The sequence below is a fragment of the Macrobrachium rosenbergii genome, chromosome 26 (assembly GCF_040412425.1).
Source record: "Macrobrachium rosenbergii isolate ZJJX-2024 chromosome 26, ASM4041242v1, whole genome shotgun sequence".
NCBI lineage: Eukaryota > Metazoa > Arthropoda > Malacostraca > Decapoda > Palaemonidae > Macrobrachium > Macrobrachium rosenbergii.
The window spans coordinates 14,958,508-14,979,100 of NC_089766.1; the positions used below are offsets into that span (position 1 = coordinate 14,958,508).

The following is a 20,593-nucleotide window of genomic DNA, read 5'->3' on the forward strand; positions in this document are numbered from 1 at the left end:
TAAAGGATAACATAAATCTGTCCCTATTTTTCTTATGTATTCAGTTTCTTTATCCAAATACTGGGGACTGACAATGCGCAATGCTCGTAAAAACATAGAGGAAAAAATTGATATTTTGATGTTGAGGTGATGGCCTGAATATAAATGGACATAAGTTAAGTTGTTGGTTGGTTTCCTATAAATACTGAATTGACATTGAAATGGTTCTCTATGTATTAAAACATCTAAGAAAGGGAGGCAATTGTCTTTTTCTAATTCTAACGTAAACTTAATGGATGGTACCTGGTTATTCAAATTACAGAGTAAGTCATTGACATCAATACCAGCAGGCAAAACAGCTAAAATATCGTCAACATACCTATACCACTTTAAAGGAGTATAAATGATATTAGGTATATACCGTTTTTCAAAAAATTCCATGTACAAGTCTGAGAGGAGTGGGGATAAAGGGTTGCCCATTGCCATACCAAATATTTGTTGGTAAAATGCACCATTGAATATAAACTTACGATCACAAATGCACAACTTAGTGAGAGAAATTATATGACTTACAGGTAGAGGTAATTCGTGATGGATCAATTCATTACTAAGACACTCTAAAATAGAATCTATAGGGACTTTAGTAAAAAGAGAACAATCATCAAAACTAACGAATCTTTCAGTGGGGCAAAAAGTGATTTTGTTTAATTTATCAACTAAATCTAGACTATTATATACATGAGAATCTGAGATAGTTCCAAGTAACGGAGACAAGAGTTTGGTAATATATTTCGAAAGTTTATATGATATTGAGCCAACAGTACTGATAATAGGCCGCATAGGATTGTTTTCTTTGTGTGTTTTTACTAATCCGTACAAAGTAAGGTAACGAGGGAAATTTTACCGACAACTGACCTATTAGTTCTTTTTTATCTTTAAGGATTTTTTTCACTGCGCTGTTGAAACTTTTTATGACTTGATCAAGGGGAATTTTGTTAGTTTTTGTATGTCGTATCATCATCCAGTAGGGCTTGCATACGTGATATGTAGTCAACTTTATCTAAAATTACAATACTATTCGATTTATCAACTTTTGTGATGTGGATTGTATTCTTTTTTAAGGTCGGTCAAGCTTTTCTTATAGCGAGCAGGAAAATTGGGCAACCCTTTATCCCGACTCCTCTCAAACTTGTACATGGAATTCTTTGAAAAACAATATATACCTAACATCATTTATACTCCTTTTAAGTGGTATAGGTATGTTGACGATATTTTAGCTGTTTTGCCTGCTGGTATTGATGTCAATGATTTACTCTGTAATTTGAATAACCAGGTACCATCCATTAAGTTTACGTTAGAATTAGAAAAAGACAATTGCCTCCCTTTCTTAGATGTTTTAATACATAGAGAACCATTTCAATGTAAATTCAGTATTTATAGGAAACCAACCAACAACTTAACTTATGTCCATTTATACTCAGGCCATCACCTCAACATCAAAATATCAATTTTTTCCTCTATGTTTTTACGAGCATTGCGCATTGTCAGTCCCCAGTATTTGGATAAAGAAATTGAATACATAAGAAAAATAGGGACAGATTTATGTTATCCTTCACATATACTAGATATTTTTTATAACAAAGCCCACAAAAAGTTTTATAGTGAAAGTAACATGAAGAAAGAAACCCATAAGAACATTCTTAGCTTGCCTTATTTTAGTGGTTTTGAAAACATAAAATTATTGTTAAAACCTTTTAATGTAAACCTCGTTTTTCTTATAATAACACACTCAAAAGAATGTTAATAAAAATATCCCTAAAGAAAACAACAACATAATATATGCCCCTCTTTTTATATTGGCCAATCTAGCAAAGATTTATATATATATATATATATATATATATATATATATATATATATATATATATATATATATATATATATATGTATGTATATGTATATATATATATATATATATATATGTATGTATGTATATGTATATATATATATATATATATATATATATATATATATATATATATATATATATATATATATATATATATATATTCTTATTTCAGGGAGGCTAAACCAAACAGTCTTATAGTCGGATGTATGGATAGGAAGAACAGTCAGCTCATCATTGACAAATTTATTAATAGCTGCTATTAATAAAAAGATACGAAAAACACTAATTAAAACTTAAAAGAGAGTTTACAAAAATTAAAATGCTTTAAAGAGTGAAAATGACAATGACAAAATAAGGAATAGAATACCTTCTGTAGTAAAGTCCAGAGGATGAAAGTTTGATGAGTAAACAAAGTTAGGAAGTAAACAGGAATAGGGGAGGGGTACTAGGCTATGTATAAGGGGTTGAAGTTAAATGATTATTGAGAGATGGAACAATTTTCTTGATAACCAAGGATTCCAAAATATTAAGGTGTTCCTTCTGCGTTGTGGTCACTATTTCAAAGTTTTTATAATTTATTGGGTTTTTACAAATTAATGAATGATTCCTAATGTTGGACATTTCAGGTTTTGCTAGCCTAAGACCAGTACGATAGCTCAATCCACTGTGGCAATCTGCCCTCACTTTGAGCAACCGGCGCGTACTTCCGACATAAATCTGTTACGGACTGCAACAGCAAGTATATTTGTACACCACGCCCGACTGCATCAATGGAGGGAGTCGCTCCTTGTGTCTAAAAAGGCTACCAAGACTTTTGGGGTTCTTCAAAATTATGTTGACCTTGACAGCTGGGAAGTGTTTGGTTATAATCTGCTTCAGATGTCGTAAAAAATCACCACCATGTACAAAAGGAAAGGAAAAGTAGTATTCTAATTTGGGAACATCGAAAGAAGGAGAGGGAGGGCTAAAATAGTCATTTAAAATGTCCTTTATTTTATGTTGGAATAAAGTCAAGGAAAACAATTTTGTTGAAAATATTTTTGTAAAAGGAAATTTCGTTATGGAAGGAGGACCAATCAGAAGAAAGTGAAAGGGCTCTATGGATAAGGGTGGTTAATTAAGAATTTAGCTTGAAGTTGAATGCACAGGAGCTATAAAAATTAAGGCCCAGACCTGTAAAAGTAAGTTTTCTATAAGTACTAACTTTGAAAACCTTCAGGAGAAGGGAGTTTACTATTACTTTCTTTTTCTAGCGTAAAGTTGATATTGTTGTGTAAACTATTTGCATAATCTAAAAAGGAGTCTGCGTGGTGTGGGTGTTTGAAAAGGACAAAGGTGTCATCAACGTAGCGTTTTGTAAAAAGGGTTTAAAATCAGAAGGACAGCTGTCCAGCAGCTGACCTTCAAGATATTTATAAAGATATCGGCCATAGTGCAACTCAAAGGACTCCCCATACCAACACCATCCGTCTGTATATATACTTTATCATTAAAGACGAAAGCTGTGTCCTTCACAGCAAGTTCCAACAATTTTCTGAAATCTGATGAACTAAAATTATTAAAAGTAGTAAGTCAGGAGTGGGGAACAAACAAGTCAGAATCTTGCAGTATAATATTTTCTTTGAATTTTAAGGAGTTAGACAAGTTATTTGGATTCTTTGTAAGTGGTTCAAGCAAGGTGGCTAGGAATTTGGCTATTTTGTAATAGGTGATAAAGACTATCGTTTGATTTATAAAAACGAAGACAAAATCAATCGTTTCTTGAGATCTTTGAAGGACAGGGGTGTTGTTGACCAGCTAACATATAATGACCTGTTGGTGACGGGGTCCAGCTATGGAGTCATGTATGGACTGCCAAAAATCCACAAATCTAATATCCCCCTAAGACCCATTCTATCATCATATACCACGCCCAATTACAAAATAGCCAAATTCCTAGCCACCTTGCTTGAACCACTTACAAAGAATCCAAATAACTTGTCTAACTCCTTAAAATTCAAAGAAAATATTATACTGCAAGATTCTGACTTGTACATGGCTAGTTTAGACGTTAAATCGCTATTCACCAACATCCCTGTGAATGAGACCATACAAATAGTTATTGATCGGTTGTTCCCCACTCCTGACTCCACTTTTAATAATTTTAGTTCATCAGATTTTAGAAAATTGTTGGAACTTGCTGTGAAGGACACAGCTTTCGTCTTTAATGATAAAGTATATATACAGACGGATGGTGTTGGTATGGGGAGTCCTTTGAGTTGCGCTATGGCCGATATCTTTATGTGCCATCTTGAAGGTCAGCTGCTGGACAGCTGTCCTACTGATTTTAAACCCCCTTTTTACAAACGCTACGTTGATGACACCTTTGTCCTTTTCAAACACCCACACCACGCAGACTCCTTTTTAGATTATCCAAATAGTTTACACAACAATATCAACTTTACGCTAGAAAAAGAAAGTAATAGTAAACTCCCCTTTCTAGACACTGAAGTTTCCCGATCTCCTGAAGGTTTCAAAGTTAGTACTTATAGAAAACTTACTTTTACAGGTCTGGGCCTTAATTTTTATAGCTCCTGTGCATTCAATTTCAAGCTAAATTCCTTAACCACCCTTATCCATAGAGCCCTTTCACTTTCTTCTGATTGGTCCTCCTTCCATAACGAAATTTCCTTTTTACAAAAATATTTTCAACAAAAATTGTTTTCCTTGACTTTATTCCAACATAAAATAAAGGACATTTTAAATGACTATTTTAGCCCTCCCTCTCCTTCTTTCGATGTTCCCAAATTAGAATACTACTTTTCCTTTCCTTTTGTACATGGTGGTGATTTTTACGACATCTGAAGCAGATTATAACCAAACACTTCCCAGCTGTCAAGGTCAACATAATTTTGAAGAACCCCAAAAGTCTTGGTAGCCTTTTTAGACACAAGGAGCGACTCCACTCCATTGATGCAGTCGGGCGTGGTGTACAAATATACTTGCTGTTGCAGTCCGTAACAGATTTATGTCGGAAGTACGCGCCGGTTGCTCAAAGTGAGGGCAGATTGCCACAGTGGATTGAGCTATCGTACTGGTCTTAGGCTAGCAAAACCTGAAATGTCCAACATTAGGAATCATTCATTAATTTGTAAAACCAATAAATTATAAAAACTTTGAAATAGTGACCACAACGCAGAAGGAACACCTTAATATTTTGGAATCCTTGGTTATCAAGAAAATTGTTCCATCTCTCAATAATCATTTAACTTCAACCCCTTATACATAGCCTAGTACCCTCCCTATTCCTGTTTACTTCTAACTTTGTTTACTCTCATCAAACTTTCATCCTCTGGACTTTACTACAGAAGGTATTCTATTCCTTATTTTGTCATTGTCATTTTCACTCTTTAAAGCATTTTAATTTTGTAAACTCTCTTTTAAGTTTTAATTAGTGTTTTTCGTATCTTTTTAGCCAGAAAAGATGGGATATGGGTGATCCTGAAGCGCAGTTATTAATAAATTTGTCAATGATGAGCTGACTGTTCTTCCTATCCATACATCCGACTATATATATATATATATATATATATATATATATATATATATATATATATATATATATATATATATATATATATATATATATATATATATATATATATATAAATTTCTGGCTCACATCAAGATCAGAACCCAGGTCTCTCAAATGAAAGCCGAGGGCGTTGCAAACTGACCCACGCAAGTCATAAAAGAAGTTGGAGTCTAAGTACCTCTGTACCTGAGGTTTTTCCCGGGCAGATTGCTGCCTAACATACAAGCAAGTTTGACCCAACTTCCCGACCCACCAGTAACCCAATCAGTAGCATTTTAGATATATATATATAATATATATATATATATATATATATATATATATATATATATATATATATATATATATATATATATATATAAAATATATGTGTGTGTGTGTGTGTGTGTGTGTGTGACCCAGTTATCATTACCAGCAGGTGTCGCAGCCAACCCGGTCCTCCTCAGACAAACAGAAAGTAGAATGCTGGCCACAAATGTGCTGAGATCTAAAACGTCTTTGACCGCACGCACTACAAGTGACCGCCTCCTCTGCGGTGATGATCAAGTGGTACTGCCATCCCGTGTCGATACTACCCAGAGGTGAGTTTTAAGGCGGTTATTATTATTATTATTATTATTATTATTATTATTATTATTATTATTATTAAAAAATAAAAATACTCAAAGTAGCACGAGTCTTGAAATGGATAAACAAATCCACAGTTTTGTGTGGGTATTGATGTTTAAAAATAAATCTCTACGGAGAGTTTTCGGGAATCTGTTCGATTCCCCCTTTTCAGTCTGGCGCGGTGATGTATAAACACTAAAAAGGGGAATCGAACAGGTTCCCGAAAGCTCTCTGTAGAAATTTATTTTTAAATATAAATACCCACACATAACTGTGGATTTATTTCTCTATTATTATTATTATTATTATTATTATTATTATTATTATTAACAAACTCTTTTGAAAAATACCTAAGCTCATGAACTTGCCAAGAACGATTCAACATTACACTACGTAAAATAGACAAAGAGTTTCGTTCCGTTTCTGGAACATCTAAATGGAAATTGAACTGCTTTTTTTTTAATTCTTACCAGAATACATAATAAAATTAGGTTTGTGTCTCGTCTAGCAGAATGAACAAAAGTTTTGGCTCTTCACTAGCAAATGAGGTAATAGATTACGTCCAATTTTTCTTTTAGTAAAGAGAAAACAGAATCCATTCTGTTTTTCTGCTAGCAAGACCTAATCCACAGCTTAAGCGTCACAGCTGCCAGAGTCAGACATATATTGGTTTAGGAAAACAAGATAAGTCACAGCAAAGCTTCCGCTGAACAGAATATCCATCTACGACTGCCAGACTGATCAAGAACTATTTGGTGTCACAACTGCACTATCCCGTACGGGGGTAGTGCCCCAGTGCACCTCATGCGGTGCACTGTAGGCACTACTTAAGGTTCTTTGCAGTGTGCCTTAGGCCCCTAGCTGCAACCCCTTTCGTTCCTTTTACCGTACCTCGTCGCATATTCCCTTTCTTCCATGTTACTTTCCTCAACCCTCTCTTAACAATTGATTCACAGTGCAACTGCGAGGTTTTCCTCCTGTTACACCTTTCTAACCTTTTACTGTCAGTTTCCGTTTCAGTGCTGAATGAGCTCATAAGTCCCAGTCCTTGGCCTTTGACCTAAATCCTATATTCAATTCAATCAGTTCAATTCAACTGTACTATTAGTTCGTTTGTGAAATCAGGACAGAACACAGGAAATAAAAACTTGGTGAATACCAGTGTAGGCTATATAAGCAATAATAAAAAAATGTAATGAATAAAGTCTAAAATAATATTTCTATAATACGAATATATGGCCAAGAAAACAAAAATATAGATAAATTAATATCAATACATTTTAGCAAGAGAATGTGGATCCACATCAAGCAGCGCTTAAGCTGTGGATTAGTCCTTGCCAGCAGAAAAACTGAATAGATTCTATCTTCTCTTTACTACAAGAAAAGTTGTACGTAATCTATTACCTCATTTGCTAGTGAAGAGCCAAAACTTTTGTTCATTCTGCTAGTGGAGACACAAACCTAATTTTATTATGTATTCTGCTTAGAAATTTAAAAAATGCAGTTCAATTTCCGTTTAGATGTTACAGAAATGGACGAGATTCTTTGTCTATTTTACAAGAGGACAAATTAAACAAATTCTGGTGGACAGTCTTTAGCAGCGAAATAGAATGATATGTCTTGGTCCCTGGGCCTTCCATGGTGCCACAGCCTTCCAGGGTGCTAGAGGCTTCTTCCACAAGGGCAGAGTTTAAGTTTCTTTACTTATTTTTTTACTCGGTTTGATTAATTACTTCCCAATCTTATTGTTTTTAGTAACATATTCAGTTGCAGTAAGTAAATGTAGATATTCAAATCTATTGCTTTTATATATTCATGTATATGTATATCTGTGTGTGTATATATATATATATATATATATATATATATATATATATATATATATATATATATATATATATATATATATATATATATATATATATATATATATATATATATATATATATATATATATTATTTTCTCCTTTGCTATTATATTATTCCCCACATAAAGATATTCTGTTCTGCATATGTTTGTAATGAAAGTCCAATACCATTTAGCTTCCATAGTAATGCATGCACATTAATAATAATAATAATAATAATAATAATAATAATAATAATAATAATAATAATAATAATAATAATAATAATAATAATAATACAGGTTTTTTAAAAATAAAATGGCAGTTTCAACAGCATTTATTTTATACAGTAAACGCTCTATTCGTCTTATCAATTGCTTTTTTTGCGCTGGAATGGTTGCAAACAATTGACCGATATTCGTTTCCGGTGGTTTAGTGATGAGTAGGAGGTAGTTCTCGTTGGGTGTCGACTAGTTTCGCCCTTCTCGTTAGAGCATCATTCAGGACAGGATTTTTCATTGGCTATCCGGCCGTGACGTCATCGGAAAGGCGGCTCCTGATTGGCTGTCTTCTCCTCGATCTAAGCCTAGGGCTGATCGGCGATGGTGCAATTTCTCGAGGAAGGCGGGTTAACCGATCGTTCTCAAGGTGAAGGGCGGCGTCTCTGTCTTCCTCGGGTGTTGGAAGGGCGTCCTTGGGGCGAGGGTTAAAGTCGTCCTCGACGTCGGGGCGTCTTTGAGTCGTAGGTGAGTGTGAGGAGCGATCTTGCAGGTCGTCCTCGGGGTGAGATCTCACTTTAGGCGATCACCCTCGGTTCTCTGGAGGTCGTCCTCAAGGGGCGTAGGTTGGGATGTGGGTCTTGCCTGGTTGTCCTCGGCTTTCCTGACGGCTGTAGGGAGAAGGAAGGTCTCCTGAGTCACATTTAGGCTCGGTTTTTCCTTTCCTATGTGGAGCGCCTCCAGGATGCGAAGACGACGAAGATCGGGGGCGCCGTCGGTAATTTCGAAATATCCGACAATGTCGCTGCGGCGGATCCTCTGGTTGTGGGCAGTCTTACAGTGATTTAAGATGGTTCCCTCCTGGGCATGGCAGGAGATCCGTTTGGAGAGGCGCATGGATGTCATGCCGATGTAAGTTCCAGGACATCCTCGGAAAGGGCACGTGTATCGGTGTATGACATTCGTCCTCTTCATGGAATCTTGGGGAGGGGCAGGGTTGTTCTTCATCACTAGACTGCACGTCTTCTTGCTCCTGTAGAAGATAACCAGCTGGATCTTCTTGCTGCTGTCGGTGGGGGTGACGTTGTCCCTAATGATATTTTTCAGGGTCCGTTAGTCCTCCTTATATCGTGAGGGGTAATTCCCTTTGTAGGAGAAGGTGATCATCTCAGGTGTATTGGAGGACCATTATTAACTAATACCTGGGAGGCTTGCCTCCGTTTCATTTCAAGGTGCGTGTCGGTCCACAACGAACAGTGGGTAAGGGCCCTCCTGGCGTAGGCGGTGATGGTGGAGTTCTTGTATCTCTCGGGGCACTCGCTGTTGCCGTTCAGGCATATACCAAGGTTCGTAGATTTGGTATACACCGTGGTAGGGAACGAGTCCTCCTTCAGCTCAACAAGGACATCCACAATATCGGTCAATTGCTTGCAACCATTCCAGCGCAAGAAAAGCAACTGATATGACGAACTGAGCGTTTACTATATAAAATAAATGCTGTTGAAACTGCCATTTTGTTTAACAAAACCTGTATTAAAGAAGGTCTTTTTCCTAATAATTATAATAATAATCATCGTCATTATGATTATCAAAAGTGAACTTTCCATTTATGACAATAATTTTGATTACTAACTGACTTTCGTTGTTTAACCTGGCAATAAAAAATCGCGACGGAAATGGTAAAGTACGGCCCTACTAAGAGAGAGAGAGAGAGAAGAGAGAGAGAGAGAGAGAGAGAGATTTCAAATTACTGCAGCAATAACTCTCTTACTTCCAGTAATTTCACCAAGAAATTGATGGATAGTATTTTACTGAAGAAATGTACCACACAGTCATATAATATACTGTAAGATGTATCATTATATTATACGACTACTGTATGTGTGAGTACATTTCTTCAGTAAAAGTACCATCCAACAATTCTAGTACATTTCTTGGTGAATTTACTGGAAATATGCAGATATTGTTGCAGTAATTTGAAATGGCTCTCTCTCTCTCTCTCTCTCTCTCTCTCTCTCTCTCTCTCTATCTATCTACTAATAAGGCTCATTTTTTACCATTTCCGTCATGGATTTTATATTGCCAGATTAAACAATGAAAACCAGTTAGTAATTAAAATTGTCATAAATGGAAAGTTCACTTTTGATAATCATGATGATGTTGATGATGATTATTATTATTAATGTCCATGCATTAGTATGGAAGCTAATTGGTAGTACACTTTCATTACAAACAAATAGAGAACAGAATGTCTTTATGTGGAAAATAATATAATAGCAAAGGAGAAAAAGTAGTGTATATATGCATATATATATATATATATATATATATATATATATATATATATATATATATATATATATATATATGTATATATATATATATATATATATATATATATATATATGTGTGTGTGTGTGTGTGTGTGTGTGTTATCATATATATATATATTTATATTATATAAGCAATAGATTTGAATAACCACATTTAACAACTACAACTGAATATGTAACTAAAAACAATAAGATTGGGAAGTAAGTAAATAAACTGAGCCATCTTTAATAATTATCTTTCAGAGTAGCAAACCTGCGCAAGGAAATGGAGACGCACAACTTGGAAGCTTATATTATCCCGAGCAACGATGAACACCAGGCAAGCGGCTCAAACTACCAATTTTTAAATACTGCTACTACTATTGTATCACTAAAACAGTCAAACGGCTGCCACTTCACGTTAACTATTACTTTTTGTTACTACTGTAATGTTAACTGCATTCAATTCCATGCCAAGATCATAGATATGCCTTTCATGAGTTAACCTAAGCTTCTATAGATTAGAGTACAATCTATGAAGAATTAGCATGCACACACATGCATATATAGATATACATATATGTATGTATGTATGTATGTATGTATGTATATATATATATATATATATATATATATATATATATATATATATATATATATATATATATATATATATATTGTATATTATATATATACAGTATACATATATATATGTATACTATATATATATATATATACATATGTATATATATATATATATATATATATATATGTATACATATATATAATTGTGTGCATGCTAACTTTTCATATACATATGTGTGTGTGTGTGTGTGGCTCTCAACTGCAGCTTTGTTGCTCTCAAATAGATTTCATAGCTATAGCATTCATACCTCTCAAATGCGAACAATACTAATCACTGCTTTCACTACTCGAATAAGTTCTGCATATATACAAATTGATTGCAAGAGTCATTATCACTGGTCCAACTTCATTATGAAGAAAAAGTGACATTAATGTGATGTGTTACACGATCTTCCAAGTATAGAGTGGAAGCCATGATTCTGCTAGAATGGTGTGTCTATTTTACCAATGAAAATACATAAAATAATCGTTCTTTTAACAAGAATATTTACTAAGTTATCTTTCCACTCTAAGGAACCATTTTCATCAGAATAATTAACACACTGTTTAGATTAAAAAAAAAAAAAAGTTATTCCTCTAAATGAACATCAACGAATCAACCTGAGAGATCGACAAATGAATTCAGATGCCTTAAGGGTAAAATTCTGACTCTGCTAATATTGTAACCTTAATAGTGTGTCAATGAACCCATTTCCCTAAAGGCTGCTGTAAGACGCAAAAATCTACTTAAAACGACATGTATGACATCTGAACTGTTATTATCAGCATGGGAGATTCGACTTCAAATCAGAATATCATACAAATGAACACAAAAAATATATTTTTAATATCACAGCAAAGTGACGCATGTCAAAATTTTGGAAAAACAGGCACAAAATAGTTTAATAACTTGCTTGGCATAACTGCAAACGAAAATACATTACAAAATAAAATCTTGGTTTCTCAGAGCGAGTACGTGGCGACTGCGGATGAACGCCTGAAGTACATCAGTGGTTTCAGCAAGAGTCCTGGAATAGCTATCATCACCAAGACCCAGCAAGCTTTGTGGACCTACGAAAGGTACTTCTTGCAAGCCGAGTACGAACTCGATTGCAACTGGATACTCATGAAGGATGGGGCTGCGAGTGTGAGTAGAGCTTTATGTCACTAACCTTAACGTAAAGCCGGGTACACACGTGCACAAAAGTACGTAACGCGACAGATTCTTGTTGCAAATTCGCCAGTGTGGACGGGACCTCAAGCCCGAGCAACGAGCAGGAGGTGCGCGTTGAGCGTGTTTCACTCCGTTCCACCAGTTGTCGGTTTTTGCCCGTTGCATCAAAGGAATGTTACACAACACGCTGCGAAATGTGTGGACGGGACCTGTTTTGCACGTGTGTCAACTGGCTGCACAGTCATTATTATTATTATTATTATTATTATTATTATTATTATTATTATTATTATTATTATTATTATTATTATCATCCAGGCTGCAATCCACTCTCAGGATTTCTTCAGAAAAATTGCTTAATATCTGTCAAGAAGGAAAAGGGTAACATAAAATTATAAAGAGAATAAACTTATGTGTATGTTATTTTACAGTGCTTCAATGATGGCTTGGCAGATGTGTGGCACTGTTTCACTGAAAGCTTGCTTTGAAATCTTGAACAGGTATTGCAGACTTGAATACGAATCTCCTGTTGCTAAAAATCTGATAGTAAGTGCCACCTTCTCTTGAACTGTAATAGCCTGTCTCATACGCATGTCATTTCTCATAATTTTAGGTCCTACCAATCTTATTAAATACTCAAAATCTGTTGACAACATTCTGGTGAAGTTTTTATAGTGGCCAGAAACTTCTTGGAACTCCTTGTCAGCAAGTAACTCTCGACTACTGTATTCCAACCTTCTAGTGTATAACTGTGACTGCCACCATCTCCTTTTATTTCTCTTTGTCTTTGTAAAACAATGTATATAAATATATGTGGCAGCAGCTATTTGTATGTTGTTGGCCATCGTTGGAAAAACGCAGCCTGACTGACAGCTCACGGTGGAACGCAGTAAAATTACATGCTTGACGCGTTGCAGTTACCTCCTCAACATTTTGACACCATGCAACACGTATTTACGCAACACTGTTATGATACAGTTGCCCTGCTTGCAAGTGTGTACCCGGCTTAAGAGTTTCAAAAGCCAAAATCTTTCAAAATTCAGTGCTAACTACAGTATTTCAGGGCAGTTTTCCTCCTTTGAGTTTGAATTCATGACTTGAATACTGTATCGTCCAATAATGATAAAGTTCTTATCTAACATCTGCAGTGTATACATACAGGCAGTCCCTGGTTTATGACGGATCTGGCTTACGACATTCCGAGGTTATGACACTTTTCAGATATATTCATCAGAAATTATTTCCCACTTTACGACGCATGTTCCAGGGTTACAATGCATCGTACGCCGATCCGACTGAAGAAATATGGCTCCAAAACAGCAGAATAATCAAAATTTGAAGGTATTTTTGATGAAAAACTCAATAAAAATGCAGTTTACATCGTTTTCAATACACCCAGAGCATTAAAAGTAAGGTTTTCTTAGGATTTTTGACAATTTTCGACAATTTTTTGGTTTAGGACGATTTTTGACTTACGACTCGGCGTAAGAACAGAACCCCCATCATAAACCAGGGACTGCCTGTACACACAAACACATACACACAGACATACACACATATATATGTATGTATGTATATACACACCACACACAATATATACACACCACACACAATATATATATATATATATATATATATATATATATATATATATATATATATATATATATATATATATATATATATATATATATATATATATATATATATATGGTATTTCTCTCTTCTTTTCTCCCACTTTCTTCACATAACCAAACCCCTAACACACTAGTGACTTGAGACTAAATCTTGTGGACATCCAAAAATCAACCTTTTCAAGAATGATAAATCTTTCCTTTGCACAACAAAAATGTTTTCCAAGATATTAGATCACTCCTCTTGAGCTTATTACTTATCTGCATCTTTTCCAGGTCCAGACTATGCTGGAATGGTTTCAGACCTTACCTTCAGGGCCCAGAGTGGGTGCAGATTCGAAACTGATTGATGCGCAAATCTGGCAGATCCTCAGTGAACAGTTTAAGAGTAAGTTCAATTGTTTGAGGCCCCTTGTATTTTCTTCCTCAAGCCTCCTGTGAAGACAAAATTCGACTTTGAAACTGATGTAGGTACGCTGGCTTTTTATTCCATAATATCATTACTATAAAGTTATATAAGAGGCATAAACTACAAAAGATAATCTAAACTGTATCTACTGTATTATCATTAATATATTACCTTATTAAAATAATATAATTGCAATTTTTATCAAATGCTCCTCTCTGAGACAGAATAACAGATGCAATTGCAGGGGATCTCTTACAACAAAGAAATTGAAAAACAAAGCAAAAAACAACAAAATTTTAATTCTATGCCATATGCATTGCTTCGAGCCAATCAGATAAGGAACTACCATCAAACCCAAACAAACAAATCTATGAAACTTTAATGAGCATTCCTGAACAGTGGATATTAGCTTAACATCTAGTTCATTTTCTATACACTGTAAATCTTTGAAACTGATTTTCCCATTTACAGACCCAAGCGTATACCCCAAGAAGATCATTTTGACTAAAATCAGTTTCTATTCCTCTTTAAGTTATTTAACTTTAGTGACCCATCAAAATATTCAAGTTAAAATAACCATAATATCACATAAAATATATGCACTGTACAGTATTTGTGGCATGGCTTAAGACTGCACTGAAAGAGTGAGCCAAGTTATTCAAGAACTTCAACCATTTTCTGGTGTCACTGTTACCTAGTTAAAGCATCTTAATCATAGCACCAGTGAAGTATACATCAAAAGGCATGATTTTTAATACACATCGGCATAAAGCAGTTTATCTATAAGGCAGCCAGACTTCCTAGCTCTCACAGGTGGTGCCCAGACAGTTTGTTCTCAGATGAGAGGTGAAAATTTAGACAAAATAAAGTTCAAGAACTTGTAGAGCTAAGTACATTAAAGAGCCTCTAGTATTACCTCCACTGCATCACACGTGGTACAGCATTGGTAGTATCACCCTATGAAAACTAATCATATCTGTTCTCATATCTGTTCTACAGTCTTCGGCATTGAGATGGTGGAGGTGGAGGAAAACCTTGTGGATTTGATTTGGGAAACAGACAACCGTCCTGATTATCCATCTGACCCAATATTCATTCATGAACTCAAGTATGCTGGTATGTCTCTAAAATGAGTTGCAAAAAAGGACAAATAATTACTCTTTAAAGTACTTTTGAAAATGCTGTTATATACACTTACCTTAACCCATCACACTTTTGGATAATAAACATAAAACATTAAAATTGTTTACTTGAATATTAAGAACAGACAACACTTCAAGACGTGGAATAAATAATGTAGAATTAAATATTCATATAATTCAATAAAAAAAATCCCATGAAACTAATTAAATATATCTATGAAGTACTGATAAACGTATCTTGACAATATTCTACTTCAGGAAAATCCTGGCAGGACAAAGTCAAAGAAGTACAAATCATCATGACAGAAAACCAAGCAAATATGTTAATCTTAACAGCTTTGGATGAAATCGCTTGGCTCCTGAACCTTCGTGGCAATGACATTCCTTATAATCCAGGTAAGACCTGTGGACGGCTGAAATTTGTTCTCATTATTTACTGTGCTTCTGGTACAGCTGCTCTTCAGTCTACAAAACTTCAACGCCTTAATATGAATGTCCTACTAGAAAGGCCTTTTCAAACTTCTTTTCTTAAGAGGGACCTTTTTGACACTACGTACGTATCACTTTATGCTTAAGTCATGTCTCGATTGCCCACCCAAAGCACTTGGACAGTGGGTCCTCTCTATGACTGTACAAATCTCAATTTTAATTTAGTAGCTAAAGCAGGTATGAACTGAAGGATCTGAGGTATAATAACTATACATACAGTATTTCCATTTGTATTTATGGCTCTTGTTTATACCTGTGCACCTTTTGATATGCTTGGTTGTAACATCAAAATAATATTAGCTAGGAATGACATTCAGACTCAAAATCTCTGTCAAGGTAACAGCAATTTTTTCCATATGATTATAAAAGCTATTATGAGAAAGGAAGAAAGGATTTGGATGAAACTTGGTGAAAACATTTATTACACAAATCCTTCAAGATGATGAAGTTTTAATGAATATCGATGATGGTCAGTCATAACTGCGGAACAACCTTCGTAAGTACCCTTCAAAAGCTGTAGCAGCTGAATGGTATTGCCTGAACTTCCAACTGTGGTAGTCTTAAGTATAAACCTTGCTCTGCTTGATAGATTTTCATTACCAATATGCCTTTACTGTCTTTGTGGGATAAGGATGAGGGGTTGGGGGGGCACATTGTTCTAACTGTTAAGTAGTCAACTGCCATCTACCTGGTTCCCCAAGGTCCTAATATGGGTGGGGTAGGGGACTAGATGCTGATCATAAACATGTATGATAAGTCTCCTGGACTTTTTTCGACAACATAATGACCAGCCCTTGCCTTCGCTGCTAATTACTGTAGTGACCTTTCAAGCCTTATCTGAAGGAAGTTACCCAGTGAATTTATTAAGTTTCACCAACATCTGCTGACTAGCTTTAATGTACACCTGTCACCAGACAAATACAAACAGAGGCAAACCAAAAACGTAACCACTTGATGGAGATGAACAGTTCTCTTAACCTCAATTTTTTTTTTCACCTGGCATCTGGTCACAAAAGCATAAATAGCTTAAACATCATGGCTGATTGAAAGGATGAAAAATAGAGAATGAAGTTCCTAAACCAAATGCTTTGTTTCTATATTAGATCAGTATGGTTCTTGGAGATAATCATTTACCTACCTCCACCATCTTATCCTTAAGTACAGCATCATATCCATGATGCATATGTTTAATGTCATATAACAGATCACTGTATAGTTTTTTTGAAGTGCATTGTAAACTCACAAAGGAAATGTGATGCAGATGCAGAATGAGAAAGGTAATACAGCAATGGTTCAGCCTAAGCCAGGGCGGTAATGCTGGGTCAGTGCCAGGTAACTTTATCAAATACAGTACTGGAATCATTCATGTCAATAACATAACAGCACCTTCCTTAAACTGCTGTATTAATAATACTCAATTCATTTGACTACCTAGTGCTCTAGCCTACTCATTAAACTGCCTTATGTATCACCAAATAGTCATAAACTCTTCTTCCTCTAATTTCTGATAAAAAAAACTGCAAAATGGTTAAAACATAAAAAAAATATGTAAGAATAGACCTTCAATCACTGGCTCTACACACAGAAATACTGTACTAATTGAAGAAGTTACCTAGCGTATGACTACTGGAGAACAGATTCAATGAAACATTTATAATGGCACAAAAGACAAGAGAAATTCAAATAAAATCACTGCAACTCCCCAGCAGGAAGTTTAGTAACTAAATGAATGAATAATATTTGGTCATACCTCTCCCTAACCCATCCAAATTGAACTTTACCTAGTTAACCTAGTACTGTTTGATTTGGTCCAAAACCAACTTAATGAAGTCTAACTAATAATGCTTTTCCTGAACATATAGGCTTGCCTAAGTTTGTTCTATTCATTGTCATAGCAAAACTATCATCAGCAAATTTTAAGGCTAAGGAATCTAAAATGTATGGTACAAGATCATGAAATTTGCGCATGAAAAGGCATCAATTCTAATGACAGTTCTGAAATAGTATAAACAGTCCATATACAATACTCTGTTCTAAATTATAACCCTGAACAAAATATACATTTAAACACCAGACATTTACATAACTGTGCAGTCACTTTACTGTCTAGTGTTTAGTACTGATTTTTACTAGATTCTTTACATATTTCACATAATATAATAACTAAAGATATAATATCTTATTTATGACAATTGTTTGTTTTGATTTCCTAAATTATCAGAAAAAACTTTTACCTCTAAAATTCTTACTGGTCCATTCATAACAAAATAATAAATTTTCTCTATACGTAAACAGTATTCCGCTCCTACGTAACAGTGACAGCCAATGAGGTGAATTTGTTTGTACCAACAAACAAAACAAAGGATGATGTATGGGAACATTTTGGTGATGGCGGAGTGGTTAAGTGAGTAAATTACCATTTATCAGTTCTAATTTAATCCAGAGTTAGAATACAGTAAACCCCCCGTATTCACTGGGGATGCGTACCGCAACACCCCCCCCGCAAATAGCTAAAGTCTGCAAATACTTAAAACCCCTCTAAAAACACTTAGAACTGCCTATTTTGATAGTTTAAACAGAAATAAAACCCTCTAAAAATGCTTATACCCGAGCATTTTTATAGTTTTATCACAAAAAGTGCATTTAGTCATGAAAATGACATGAAAATACAGTAATTAGTGAATATTTCTCAGTGAAAAATACCGCTAATGGGCGAATTTTCTGCGAATAATGGGTAGATACATTCCACAGAGAAATCTGTGAATACGTGAGTCCACGAATAGTGAGACCGTGAATAAGGGGGGAGGTTTACTGTAGTATCAAATTACTCTACTGAGCACTATAATAAAAACATGTACTGTATACTTGATTTCTAATCTAAAGATGATTTTAGGTAATAAACTTTCTTCAAGCAATTACCATAATGGCAAAGGTACTTTAATTGTACATAATCCCAGCAAATGATTTCCATGACATAACTATGGAAAAAATAAGTTTTTTTTTAATGTTCAGTAGGAAAAGACATAACCCAAATTACCTTACCTAACTAACACTGGACTAAGTAAACTGCCATGAAAATCTAGCTTTTAGAGACCTGCCATACTAAATTTTACTCGTCAGCACAGCTTTCCAACCCATCATCAATCATATGTTAACCCTTTCATCATATATTAACCCTTTACACATAAAAACTATAGTATTCTAATGTAATTCCAGAATCAGTGAATACAATAACTTCTGGACTCATCTGAGTACAGCAACAGGAAAAGTGATCATACCACAAGCCCACTCTTATGCCACTGGAGCATCTTATGCAGTACTCTCCAAGGTAAGATAGTTGGCAAAATAATATTTTCATGCATAAATCTAAGCATACTCGGTGCATTACAATATATAAATAGTGTACAGAAAACAGATGGTAATACAACCTAATTTACTACTAATTCTTCTTTTCTATAAGTATAAATTGCAACCACCATTACTGTTTTCAGGCTTGATTTTTCTACAATAGTTTAGTGGTGAAATGAGTTTTCACTGCTCTCTTTTGTCTTGTGCACTTTGACTGCATTCCCAGTAGGTCTAGATCTTCTAGGTCTCAATCTTTGAGATCAACACCTTGGCTTAAGAATTTATCATTCAAAATATGAATTTTGCAGTGAGTTAATATTATTATACTAACAACTTTCACAGATAAAGGCTGAATCAAGGATGGTCACACCATCTCCTGTTATTCTCATGAAGGCACAGAAGAATGAAGTGGAGATCGAAGGTATGAAAAATGCCCATGTGAAGGATGCTGTTGCCCTGTGTGACTTTCTCAGCTTCATGGAGACAGAGGTAAGAACAGTCTCATATAAACTTATGGGAAGGGATGCTTTCATATGAGGTAAGTCACTCAGGATATTTATTTTTTGCCATAAGGGGATGCCCATGAGGTCCAACATATATGGTCATTTCTAAGACATTTGACCCCATAAGCTTATCATAGCCTCCAATTTCCACCCCTCATTTGAAAGCAAAACCATTGAAAGCAAATCACTGAATCAACCAAATGAGTCTAGAAAATTTGTGACCTAATAATAATAATAATAATAATAATAATAATAATAATAATAGGTCTTATTAAAAAGGATGGCTGTATTATGCAAATTTATCTTATATAGTGTCTTTTCTATCTTCCTTATGATTCGCTTTTCAGGCTCAACGATGCTAGTCAGTAATTGGCCAATATTCATGTTGGAAAAGGATAGTGTGCGGAATATGGGAAGTCTTTTATTAAAATATCCAATCAGAAATCGTTCGTCTGGGTTTAGGTTCTATTCTAGGTACCGTCCACATGTTTCGACCAGCTCGTTGGTCATCCTCTGGACGTGGTTGCAGAAGGTCTGAAGAAACGAGGTGCTCGGGTTGGTATTTATAGGGGGTGGTCTTGATCGGTGCTGAATTATGATTGGCTGCCCAGGGCATGTACCCTCGGGCGGAGCCTACTCATCCAAGTCGATGTTCGGTTTTCGTCTTGCGTGCGAGCGGCGTTGTAGTGCTGGGGATGAAGAGAATTTCGATCCTCGGATGCCGAATTTTGATTCGCTCGTTCGCTATGGGGATCGCTCGGTGCATGTCTCCTGGCTGCCGTGGGGAGGAGAAAGGTTTCTTGCGTAATGTTGAGTGTTGGT

At 35.2% G+C, this 20,593-nt stretch overlaps 1 protein-coding gene across 3 annotated transcripts in view; it reads left to right on the top strand.

Moving 5' to 3' along the window:
* The window catches only part of LOC136853072 (xaa-Pro aminopeptidase 1-like), a 35,444-nt gene that overhangs the window by 2,101 nt on the left and 12,750 nt on the right, over nucleotides 1-20,593 (top strand). Inside the window, exons 2-10 of one of the 3 annotated variants that reach the window (XM_067128334.1) lie at nucleotides 5,878-6,043; nucleotides 10,713-10,788; nucleotides 12,040-12,219; nucleotides 14,157-14,268; nucleotides 15,289-15,405; nucleotides 15,690-15,827; nucleotides 18,216-18,324; nucleotides 19,137-19,248; nucleotides 19,611-19,757. In XM_067128334.1, coding sequence (XP_066984435.1) covers nucleotides 5,878-6,043; nucleotides 10,713-10,788; nucleotides 12,040-12,219; nucleotides 14,157-14,268; nucleotides 15,289-15,405; nucleotides 15,690-15,827; nucleotides 18,216-18,324; nucleotides 19,137-19,248; nucleotides 19,611-19,757 — 1,157 coding nt within the window. The remainder of the gene's footprint in view (nucleotides 1-5,877; nucleotides 6,044-10,712; nucleotides 10,789-12,039; nucleotides 12,220-14,156; nucleotides 14,269-15,288; nucleotides 15,406-15,689; nucleotides 15,828-18,215; nucleotides 18,325-19,136; nucleotides 19,249-19,610; nucleotides 19,758-20,593) is intronic. The other 2 variants (XM_067128335.1, XM_067128336.1) reach the window with 2 other exon arrangements.